The 12,113-nt window shown below is 52.6% G+C and overlaps 1 protein-coding gene across 2 annotated transcripts in view; it reads right to left on the reverse strand.

The window, feature by feature from the left end:
- Positions 1–351: 351 nt before the first annotated feature.
- MAPT (microtubule associated protein tau) overlaps positions 352–12,113 on the reverse strand; it is a 127,797-nt gene continuing 116,035 nt past the window's right edge. For both annotated transcript variants that reach the window (XM_002827397.5, XM_009251629.4), the window contains 3 exons: positions 9,471–9,552; positions 6,088–6,200; positions 352–854 (listed from right to left, as the gene is read on the reverse strand). In XM_002827397.5, the coding sequence (XP_002827443.1) occupies positions 639–854; positions 6,088–6,200; positions 9,471–9,552 (411 nt within the window). In that variant the 3' untranslated portion in view covers positions 352–638. The remainder of the gene's footprint in view (positions 855–6,087; positions 6,201–9,470; positions 9,553–12,113) is intronic.

The raw sequence follows: 12,113 nt of genomic DNA on the forward strand, positions 1-12,113 counted from the left end.
GCAAGGAGGGGGACGTCTACTCTCCAGCGTGTGGCTTCCTCTCCCACTCCCACTTCTTGTCCTTCCTCTCCCCTCTGCCCAGCCCCTGCCTCGGCCTCCCCCCGTGGCCTCCCGCCCCACCCCAGCCCCCGTCACACTCACACAAGGTTGACATCGTCTGCCTGTGGCTCCAAGAACACACCAAGTTTCAAATCCTTTGTTGCTGCCACTGCCTCTGTGACACCCCCACAATGGGGCCAGAGGTGGTGGGCACCCCCAGTCCCTTGAAATCCCCCAGAAGCAGCTTTCAGAGCCTCTCCTTCTCTTCTACATGGAGGGGGGAAAAAAAAGAATCAAAAGGAATTGCCTGAGGAAATGTTGGGTGTGGCCATGTTTTTGAATGTTTTTTTTTTTTTTAAAATATTTTATTACTAGCCCACCCATCAATTTGGAAAGATGAAATTTGCTCTTATTCCCATCACTGATTTTGAAGTCCCGAGCCAAAGCCGAGCGACAAAAGCAGGTTAAGTGATTAACCGATTAACCGAACTGCGAGGAGCAGCTGGGGGCAGAGGGCGGGGACCGGGTCATTATTCTTTTTTTTTCCACACACTCTCACTCTCTCCTCTCCACTATTATTGACCGCCCCAGGGGCCTGATCACAAACCCTGCTTGGCCAGGGAGGCAGACACCTCATCGGCTAGCGTGGCGAGCTGGGGCGAGTCTACCATGTCGATGCTGCCGGTGGAGGAGACATTACTGAGATGCCGTGGAGACGTGTCCCCAGACACCACTGGCGACTTGTACACGATTTCTGCCCCGTGGTCTGTCTTGGCTTTGGCGTTCTCACGGAAGGTCAGCTTGTGGGTTTCAATCTGCAAGGAGAAGAGGAAGGGAGGAAGGGTGAGATTAAGTGCCAGAGAAAGAGAGACCAGCCCTGCCAACTGCCCTGCCAGGCCTGGCCCAGAGTGCCAGGGACTGTTTTTTTGTTTGTTTTTGAGACAGGGTCTTGCTCTATCGCCCAGGCTAGAGGGCAGTGGCACAATATCACCTCACTGCAGCCTCAACCTCCCGGGCTCAGGTGATTCTCCCACCTCAGCCTCCTGAGTAGCTGGGATTACAGGTGCATGTCACCACACCTGGCTAATTTTTTGTATTTTTAATAGAAACGGGGTTTCACTATGTTGCCCAGGCTGGTCTCGAACTCCTGGACACAAGCAATCCGCCCGCCTTGGCCTCTCAGAGTGCTGCCATTACAGGCGTGAGCCACTGCGCCTGGCCAGGAGCTATTGTTTTTATTGTCTTCCAATTGGTAATACCTGTGCCCACTCCTTCCCTGACCTGCCTCCCAGGCACCCAGGTACCCTCCCCAGAGACAGTGATCATTTTAAGTTTCTTGTGTACCCTCCAGAGATATTCCACACATAAACAAACACGTGTGAGTGTATATATACACAGGCTGCTTAGTATTCTGTCACCGCGGATGTACCAAAAGGCATCTACTCCTCTGTGGATGGATGTGTAGGCTGCTCCTGCCTTTAGTGATTACAGGCAATGGTGTGTATGAACAACCTCATAAATAACCCTGTATGAACATCATGTCACACATGTGTAAGTGGGTCCTAGAAGTGGAGCTCTTAGGTCAAAAGGCATGTGCATTTTATTTTGATAGATATTGCCAGATTGCAAAGGAAAATGTGGAAGGAGAAGCAGGAGAAGATCAAGGATGTCTGTCACAGCCACTGATGCCCAGACATGAGCCACACACATTCCTCCTGTTTGCCAGTGACTGATGAGTTTGGAGGGGCAGCAACTGTGGGCAGCACTGGCAGGTGGGCCACAAAACATGATGTGACAAAGGCCTTTTTATGTGTGGATGGGTGGATGGATGACTGTCTAGTGACTTATCTATCCATCTATCTATCTATCTATCTATCTATCAATCAATCATCTACCTATCTACTTGCCCAGGCTGGCCTCAAATTCCTGGGCTCAAGCAATCTTCCCACCTTAACTTCCAGAGCAGCTGGGACTACAGGCTCATGCCACCGTGCCTGGCTGAAGCCCTTTTGAAAGTAGAGAAACACATGACCTAGCTAGGAGTCCCAAAGGATACCAGGAAACGCAGAAGCAGAAAGTGTTCACTGGAGAAGTGAGCAGTGCACAGTAATTCCTGATGACCCTGAAGTGGCCGACATGGTCATTCTCAGCCCTTTTTAGGTCCTAGGCTCTGAGCATCTGGTAAAGCCAAAAATATGTGTGCACATGTCCATTCACACTCATACACAGCCATTTTCCATATAATTTTAGGAGTCCATGGATCCGGGGTGAAGGGCCCCTATTGCAGGGGGCTTGAATGGGCATAGAGAAAACCAGGCTCCCATTTAAGCTAGATGCATATTTTCTTCATTTGGGGTCACTACTTTGAAAAAAGGATTGTTCTCTATTACTGTATACTGTATTTTCTTTACCTTTTTTTTTTGAGACAAAGTTTCACTCTTGTCACCCACGCTGGAGTGCAGTGGCACGATCTCGGCTCACTGCAACCTCCGCCTCCGGGATTAAGCAATTCTCCTGCCTCGGCCTCCCAAGTAGCTGGGACTACAGGTATGTGCCACCACACCCAGCTAATTTTTGTATTTTTTGTAGAGACGGGATTCGGCTGTGTTGGCCAGGTTGGTCTCGAACTCCTGATTTCAGGTGATCTGCCTGCCTTGGCCTCCCAAAATGCTGGGGTTACAGGCGTGAGCCACCATGCCTGGCCTGTTACTGTATTTTCTTGAAAGACCATTTAATACAGGCTTTGATAAAAATATTTATGTTAATGTTTTTTGAAGTGTTTTTTAAGACATTCCTAGGAATGTCCAAAAATCCACAAACTGAAAGGAACCCAGGAGGCTGGTGGTGTGCCCCACTGCTTGTTAGCAATTTTTCTCAACACACCGGGAAAACGGGACTAACGCTGCGGGGATCCCCGGGACCAGGATGGTGTTTTCTGAGTAGGGGGCAGGCCCTGCCCACCCTTCCTGAGCCATCACATGTAAGAGTTCGAAACAGAAGGAGCCAAGAAGCTGAGACTCAGCGTGGCTCTAACTCAGGTTCTTAGAGGACTGCAACGCACCAGGAACCTTCCAGAACATTGTCTTTTTTTGGTCTCACAACCACCCCGGGACCTAGGTGCAGCATTTCCATTTCATCTTGCTGAAGGAGAAACTGAGGCTGAGAGGATTTGTGGATCTTGACTCTCCAAGCAGAGTCAAGCCCAGAGCTTTTCCTAACAGAGAAGCTTCCAGAGACTGTGGGGGGCCTCCCTTCACCCAGGAAATCACCAATGCCCAGGCCCTATCCAGACCCACTCAGTCAGACTGTGGGGACGGGGCCAGGCCCAGATATCTTTAAAGTGCCCCGAGGCTGGGAGGCCCTGCCTTAGACCAGGGGAGGCCTGGGGGGTAGAAACAGCAGAGAAGCTTACTGCTTCCCCAGATAACTGGGCCTAGCCCCCACATCCCTTGAGGCGGACAGCCTCCTGGTCCCTCCTTGTTTTCTCACTTTGGATAGCGACCCAGCGGCTGAAAAGTATCCCTGTGTCCTGAGTCGCACAACCTGAGAGCTCTCGGCCAGCTACGGGCCAGTGCCCTCCCCTGCCTTGGGGCCTGTCTGGAGGTAAGGTCTGCCCCAGCCCACAGTTCGCAGCATCTGCAGCAAGGCTGTATCAGCAAACCTTCTCACAAAACTACATTGTTAGACATTTATCACAAATACCAGATGAGGGTGCCCATCTGTTCAGAACCAGATGCAATGGCAAGAGGGGAGGGCGGGGACTGGCCAGGGCAGGGGTCTCTCAGCTGCCACTTGAGTGGCCTGGTGGAAAGACGGCCTGGCTGCCACTTCCACCCAACTGGGCCACCACGAGAAGCATACTTTCTCATGCTGACTTGGGTCTCAGATCCTACACCCTTTCTGGGACACCCCTGATATGGTTTGGCTGTGTCCCCACCCAAATCTCATCTTGAATTGTAGTTCCCACAATTCCTACATGTTGTGGGAGGGACCTGGTGGGAGGTAATTGAATCATAGAGGAGGGTCTTTCCCGTGCTGTTCTCATGATAGTGAATAAGTCTCCTGAGATCTGATGGTTTTATAAAGGGGAGTTCCCCTGCACAAGCTCTCTTCTCTTGTCTGCCGCCGTGTGAGACAAGCCTTCCACCACGACTGTCAGGACTCCCCAGTCATGTGGAACTGTGAGTCCATCAGACCTCTTTCTTTTAAATTGCCCAGTATCGGGTATGTCTTCATCAGCAGCGTGAAAATGGACTAATACAATCCCTTTTCCTTCCACCACTCCCCAGTCAGCTGCTGGGAGACCTTGAAGGTTGGAAAGTGAGCCACTCCCAGAACTTCAGGCTGGGTGTGGGCGGGAAACCCCAGAGGGTGCTTGACTGCACTTCTGCAGAAGAGAAGCAGCAGCTACCAGACCGCATCCTGTGCCAGGCCTAGACAGAGCTCACCCAGCGCCACACACACCGTCACTGCACAGACACCCACAGCAAGACCTAGAAACTAGAAACTGCCGGGGACACCAAGGCCCCAGCAGCCTCGTGCGGACGCGTCCACGACAGGCAGGCAGAGGCTTTGCTGAAATCAGGATTTCAGCATCATTGTTTTGCTCTAAGTGCCTAGTAACCCATTTAGAAAATTAGGTTATGTTCCCATGACTTGTTCTTGGTGTGCCACAGCTGACTGGGGATGTCCACTTCCTTTTTTAGTTGCCTGCAAACATCAGGGCCTAGGACAGTGGTTCTCGCTTTTTTTTTTTTTTTTTTTTTTTTTGAGATGGAATCTCACTCTGTTGCCCAGGCTGGAGTGCAGTGGCACGATCTCGGCTCACTACAACCTCTGTCCCCCGGGTTCAAGCAATTCTCATGCCTCAGCCTCCCAAGTAGCTGGGATTACAGGCATGCACCACCACACCCAGCTAACTTTTGTATTTTTAGTAGAGATGGGGTTTTACCATGTTGGCCAGGCTGGTCTTGAACTCCTGACCTCAAGCCATCTGCCCACCTTCGCCTCCCAAGGTGCTGGGATTACACGCGTGAGCCACCGCACCCAGCCAGTTCTCACTTTTGACTGCACTGAAGAATCACCTGGGAGCTTTAAAAACTGCAGCGACTTAGGCCGAGCACTGTGGCTCACACCTGTAATCCCAGCACCTTGGGAGGCCGAGGTGGGCATATTGCTTGACCTCAGGAGTTCAAGACCAGCCTGGGCAACATGGCAAAACCTCATCTCCACAGGAAATACAAAATATTTAGTCGGGCATAGTGGCAGGTACCTGTAGTTCCAGCTACTTGGGAGGCTGAGGTGGGAGGATCACCTGACCCAGGGAGGTAGAGGCTGCAGTGAGCCGAGATCATGCCAGTGCACTCCAGCCTGGATGACAGAGGGAGACTGATAAGGTTTGGCTGTGTCCCCACCCAAATCTCATCTTGAATTGTAGCTCCCATAATTCCATGTGTCATGGGAGGGACCCAGTGGGAGGTAACTGAATCATGGGGGCGGGTCTTTTCCATGCTGTTCTCATGATAGTGAATAAGTCTCATGAGGTCTGATGGTTTTATAAATGGGAGTTCCTCTGCACACGCTCTTTCCTGCTGCCATGCTGACATGCCTTTGCTTCTCCTTTGCCTTCTGCCATGATTGTGAGGCCTCCCCAGCCATGTGGAACTGTGAGTCCATTAAACCTCTTTCCTTTATAAATTACCCAGTCTTGGGTATGTCTTTATTAGCAGTGTGAGAATGAACTAATGCAGAGACCCTGCCTTAAATACATAAAAATAAATAAAAACAAAAACTCCAGCAACCAAGCTGCACCTGAGACCAATTGGTCAGCCTCTCCAGGTTGGGGCCCAGGTGTGAAACGTGCTAAAGCTCCAGGTGATTGAGACAGGCAGTCGAGACCCACTGGATGCTGCTGAGGGCCCACATCCAGCCAGTCAACACAGAAGCCTCTGTTTTCCTCCTCCGGGAACTGGACCAGCCTTTGTCCACTCAACTTGATTAATGCCCATATACCCAAGGGCAGCATCCAACCCGCCCTACCCCCTTTACCTTTTTATGTCCTCCGCCAGGGACGTGGGTGATATTGTCCAGGGACCCAATCTTCGACTGGACTCTGTCCTTGAAGTCAAGCTTCTCAGATTTTACTTCCACCTGGCCACCTCCTACAACACAACACACACAAGAGCATCTTGCCATCATCTTCTGTGGTTCCGTGGACTTAACATACATTACATGAGGTCTGCAGTCTACAGGGCAAAGTGCCAGGGGCTGCTGGGGCACAGCAAAAATTAGATTGGGTGCCACTGCTCTGGAGGGAAGACAATGACAGGACTTCCAGGTTTGCAGCAGGACTTGAACCAGGGCCAAGCAAGTGGCTCCAAGTAGAGACCAGCCTTTAGAAGTAGGTAAGACTCTCCTTTAGAATGGTGTTTGGATACAAGTAAGTCCTTGCAAAGCTCTTGAAAATAGTTTGCTTCATCTATCTAATCAAAGTGTGCATCAATATTTACACTGTAAACTCTTCTTCTTGAGATACTGCAAAGGTAAATGACAGCTCAGCCCAGGAAAAATTATTCTAAATATACATTGGTTGGCTTCCAGTAAGTAGTCTTTTATGTTTTTTTCTTGAGACAGAGTCCTGCTCTGTCGCCCAGGCTGGAGCACAGTGGTGCGGTCTCTGCTCACTGCAAGCTCCGCCTCCCGGGTTCATGCCATTCTCCTGCCTCAGCCTCCCGAGTAGCTGGGACTACAGGTGCCCGCCACCACGCCCGGCTAATTTTTTGTATTTTCAGTAGAGACGGGGTTTCACTGTGTTAGCCAGGATGGTCTCAATCTCCTGACCTCCTGATCTGCCTGCCTCGGCCTCCCAAAGTGCTGGGATTACAGGCATGAGCCACTGCACCCGGCCTAGTAAGTGAAGTCTTTTCTATATCAACATCCTGTAAACCATGACCCCACAAGACCTTGGAATTAAATTGAATGTCAAAATGCACACTAAATAAGAACCCTTTCAGGCCGGGCATGGTGGCTCATGCCTGTAATCCTAGCACTTTGGGAGGCCGAGGCAGGTGGATCACCTGAGGTCAGGAGTTTGAGACCAGTCTGACCAACATGGTGAAACCCCGTCTCTACTAAAAAAAATACAAAAATTAGCTGAGCATGGTGGCAGGCGCCTGTAATCCCAGCTACTTGGGAAGCTGAGACAGGAGAATTGCTTGAATCCAGGAGGTGGAGGTTGCAGTGAGCCGAGATGGTGCCATTACACTTCAGCCTGGGCAACGAGAGTGAAACTCCATCTAAAAAAATAAAATAAAAATAAAAATTAGCCGGGCATGTTGTCATGTGCCTGTAATCTCAGCTACTCGGGAGGCTGAGGCAGGAGAATCACTTGAACCCAGGAGGCGGAGGTTGCAGTGAGCCGAGATCGCACCACTGCACGCCAGCCTGGGAACAGAAGAAGGCTCCGTCTCTAAGTGAATAAATAAGGACCCTTTCTCCCTCCTGACGCTTGACACCATGCCCAAGCATGGGACAAGGCATGAGGAGGAGACAGCCCACAGGACTTTCCAGGGAAAGATGACAAAAGCAGCTCCCAGCTACTCTCACAGCTGGGGTAGTGGCACTACTTGTGGAATACTTTCCACAGGGAGACTAAATCCCACAAAGTGTCCAAGGGAGCCAGAAAATAAGGAGTCACATTCTAGACTGAACTTCTCATGGCCTTCTCTTCCCACAGTAAGGGTTCAAGTAAAAACCAGCCCTGAATAGGGCCTAAGGCAGAAGTCTCCGCTCTGGACTCTCGGGGTGGGGTGACAGAATCTATAGCTGTGTCGTCCAATATGGCAGCCGCTCTTCCTCAACTGCACCAGCCATGTTTCAAGTGCCACATGTAGCTGGTGGCTACCATACTGGACAGCACGGATACAGAATATTTCCATCACTGCAGAAAGAGGTATAGACAGCAGTGATTTCTTTCTTTCTTTCTTTCTTTTTTTTTTGAGGCTGAGTCTCACTCTGTCGCCCAGGCTGGAGTACAGTGGCACGATCTTGGCTCACTGCAAGCTCTGACTCCCAGGTTCATGCCATTCTCCTGCCTCAGCCTCCCAAGTAGTTGGGACTACAGGTGCCTGCCACCATGCCCGGCTAATTTTTTCTATTTTTAGTAGAGATGGGGTTTCACTGTGTTAGCCAGGATGGTTTTGATCTCCTGACCTCGTGATCCGCCTGCCTTGGCCTCCCAAAGTGCTGCGATTACAGGCATGAGCCACCGCGCCCAGCCGACAGCACTGATTTCTACACAGTGTGAGGTGGGGAGGGGAGTAAGCATGGTTCCAGTAGGATAATTTTCTTTTCTTTTTCTTTCTTTCTTTTTTTTTTTGAGATGGAGTCTCACTCCCTCACCCAGGCTGGAGTGCATTGGCACGATCTCGGCTCACTCAGCCTCTGCCTCCTGGGTTCAAGTGATTCTCCTGCCTCAGCCTCCCAAGTAGCTGGGATTACAGGCATGCGCCACCATGCCTGGCTAGTTTTTGTATTTTTAGTAGACATGGGGTTTCGCCATGTTGGCCAGGCTGATCTCCAACTCCTGACCTCAGGCAATCTGCCCACCTCGGCCTCCCAAAGTGCTGGGATTACAGACGTAAGCCACTGCACCCGGCTATCTTTTAGTTATTTTTAAATGTACAATTAAATTATTATTGACTATAGTCACCCTGTTGCACTATCAAATACTAGGTCTTATTCTATTTTTTTTGTACCCATTAACCATCCCCCCACCATCCCCTCACTACCCTTCCCAGCCTCTGGTAACCATCCTTCTATTCTCTATCTCCTGGATCCCACAAAGAAGTGAGTGAGAACATGTGCTTTTTTTTTTTTTTTTTTGAGACAGAGTCTCGCTCTGTCGCCCAGGCTGGAGTGCAGTGGCGCGATCTCCACTCACTGCAAGCTCCGCCTCCCGGGTTCACGCCATTCTCCTGCCTCAGCCTCCGGAGTAGCTGGGACTACAGGCGCCTGCCACCACGCCCAGCTAATTTTCTGTATTTTTGGTAGAGATGGGGTTTCGCTGTGTTAGCCAGGATGGTCTCGATCTACTGACCTCGTGATCCACCCACCTTGGCCTCCCAAAGTGCTGGGATTACAGGCGTGAGCCACAACGCCCAGCCGAGAATATGTGCTTTCTTTCTGTGCCTGCCTTGTTTCACTTCACTCCCGCCTCACCTGTCTTGGGCAGCATGGCCTGGGCAGGAGCGAGCTGGAGCCACGATGCCTCCTGGGCTCCCCCCAGTTTCACACTCAACACTTTCCTTGATGTAGGTCTACCTAAAAAATCCTTTCCAGCCCCTTCCGAAGTCTGGGGCAGTTCCAGCCTCACCAGGACTCCTCCACCCCCTGCACCTTCCCGTCCCGACGCTCGCCTTCCACAGGGCTACCTGGTTTATGATGGATGTTGCCTAATGAGCCACACTTGGAGGTCACCTTGCTCAGGTCAACTGGTTTGTAGACTATTTGCACCTGGAGATGAGAGAGGAGGAGAGAGAAGAGGAAATGCAGAGAGAGAGGAAGACAGAGAGACAAAGAGGATAAAATGGGATTATTTTATTAAGGGTGTAATGCAATGAGAAGCAGCTGTGTAAGCCCAGGCCCTGATTGGACAGTGGTTCCCAGCTGCCATGAGGAGCACACCCTAGTCAGGGTGGAAAAATGTGTTGTCGAAATTCTGCCAACCCTGCCCCGGGGGAGCTGGGGACTGTGGGATTGGAGTGTCTTCAATCCCTGCAGAACAAAAGAGCCTCTGGGAAAAACAGGGACACATTGTCATTGTGCAAGACCCAGACATTTGCTCCGCAAACGCTTAAGTGTAAAAAAGTCACTCCCTTTCCTGACATGAAATTGACAGATCACAATCAGACATGAAGAAAAAAGTGATCAATATGATGAGTATGCACAGCATCTGAAAAATCTTGCTGGAAAGGCAGGAGTGCAGTATCTGCTGGGCCTCAAAGAGGGGAGGCGCTGTGAGGGTCGATGGGTGGGCTTTATTCCAGGAAAAGCTTCCACGGATCCTGGAAAGCACTAGAGCAAAGACCATCAGTAAGCAGGACCCAGCGGAGTTCAGCAGCTCGGACGTGAGAGCCAGCAGGCACCTGCACACTCAGTGTCCTGGACATTCCTGTCTTTAGCAACAGGAACAAAGCAACACCAACAGGGTGGGTAGGTGGCACAGCAGAAACCAACAGATTTAGTGTCTCAGCAAGCTCGAGTGAACGCAGACACACATGAGGAGGCCTGTGGCCTCCAGGGCGCCGCTCCCTCGGGGAATGATGGCCCTGAGCTGCCAGCTGATCTCAGTCCAAGAACCAGCTCCCCTGGGGGGAGGCGCACGCTGTAGTGACTCCACAGTGGCAGACAGACAGGTCCCCTGGAGGCAGGCCTCTATGAAGCCATGGCTGTGTGGGGCCTGGGGGGCGGGTCACTGACTGACATTCCTGGAGTCCCCAGGGCCTCCAGCAGTGGTCTTGTGTGGGGTCACCTGCGGGTACAAGGGGGCAGCCACCTCCCACCTATCAGTCAGCTCCCGAGGAAGCCCTGCCCTGGAGCTTCCTAGGAGACAGCTGGCTTCATGGCTCAAGATGGTTTATCAAGGTCACCAAAAAACAAGGTGCAGGGCGGGCGGTGGTTTCTTCTTCTACTTAGGTCTAGACTGGAACCATCCCGAATTATTTTGGTGTCAGCTGGCATGTGCTCTTTATGGATGGGGAGTTAACTGGGGCAGAGATGGCTGAGGCCCACGTGTGCCAGAGCAGACATGATCTGTGGCAAGGACGTGGGGGGACAGGGAGGATGGAGGGCGCGCGGACTGGCTTGGAGAGAGCTGTGCTCTGAGGCCGGCGCCGAGGGGGTGGACCAGGGCCGAGGGAGGTGGAAGGACGTGCTGGTATGACCAGGGCCTCCTTCCCTCTTCCCTCTGGCCTGGGTGAGGTAACTCATGAGAGGGGGAGGGGGGCTGGGACAGGGACCAGGGAACGGCCAGAAAGGAGAGGAGTGGATGGCAGTGGGAGCCAGAGTGGTGGTCAGGATACCTGGAGGCCAGGGAGGGGGACAGCAGGCCCTGCAGAGCTTCCAGGGTCCAGCCAGGAGGCAGAAGGGTCTCAGGTAGAGAAGGTGCAGGGCCAGCCCGCTGGGAAGGGGCCCCCAGGCTGGGGAGAGGCTAGGGCCCAGGCCAGGGATCCAGTGCCCCCAGATGCCAGGGGCTGGCATCTCTTCTCACCAGGAGAAGGGCTTCCTGTGAAGGTGCTCAGAGGGCGGTGCTCAGCCCGGGACATCTGGTGGCTCTCTGCCAGGTCACAGGCTAGACCGCAGACAAGCACAGCGCGGGACACAGGCTAGCCCACAGATGAGCACAGCGCGGGACACACGGGCGGGCCCCAGGGAGGTCCCGGATGTCCTGGGCACTACAGCGTCTTTGGGCATCAGCTACCAGAGGGGTTGGCCATGCAGCCCATGTGCGCTCTCTCCCCAGCTCCGCCTCAGCAGCACAGCCTCCACCAGGCCACCAGACTCGACTTCAACCAGAAAGCACATGGCCTTCCTCCTCTGGCCGAGCCCACTTTGAGGAAGCCAGAGAATCAGGATCAAAGCTCAAACAGCTGAAAACAGCAATCCCAGGAACAAAGGCCCAGGCGGGGGTGGGGGTGGCACACACCTCTTCTGTCCCCTCACAGCAGACAAACTGGGGGTACAGGAGAGCAGGGCGTGGGAGACAGAGGAGACACTTAGCAGACACTGGTGAGGAAGCGTTAGTAAAGCCCCATGCAGCAGCTTCAGGGCAAGCGCTTGCTACTTGCGGGACTCAAGGGGCCTCAGGGCAGAAGCCGGGATCCAGGTGCTCAGGGCAGGAAGCAGCAGCACATTGCAAGAATAAACCCTCTGGGCTGGATGCGGGTGGCTGCCTCAGGCCAGGCATTTTCTGGAGACAGCCCGCCCCGGAGCCACAGCAGTGTCCTGGTACTGCCAGCCAGGGCCAGGTGATTGCTCTCAAAAATCAACGCCTCCCTTGGGGTGGACCCCAAGGG

Source organism: Pongo abelii, chromosome 19 (genome assembly GCF_028885655.2).
Source record: "Pongo abelii isolate AG06213 chromosome 19, NHGRI_mPonAbe1-v2.0_pri, whole genome shotgun sequence".
In the NCBI taxonomy this organism is placed as follows: Eukaryota; Metazoa; Chordata; class Mammalia; order Primates; family Hominidae; genus Pongo; species Pongo abelii.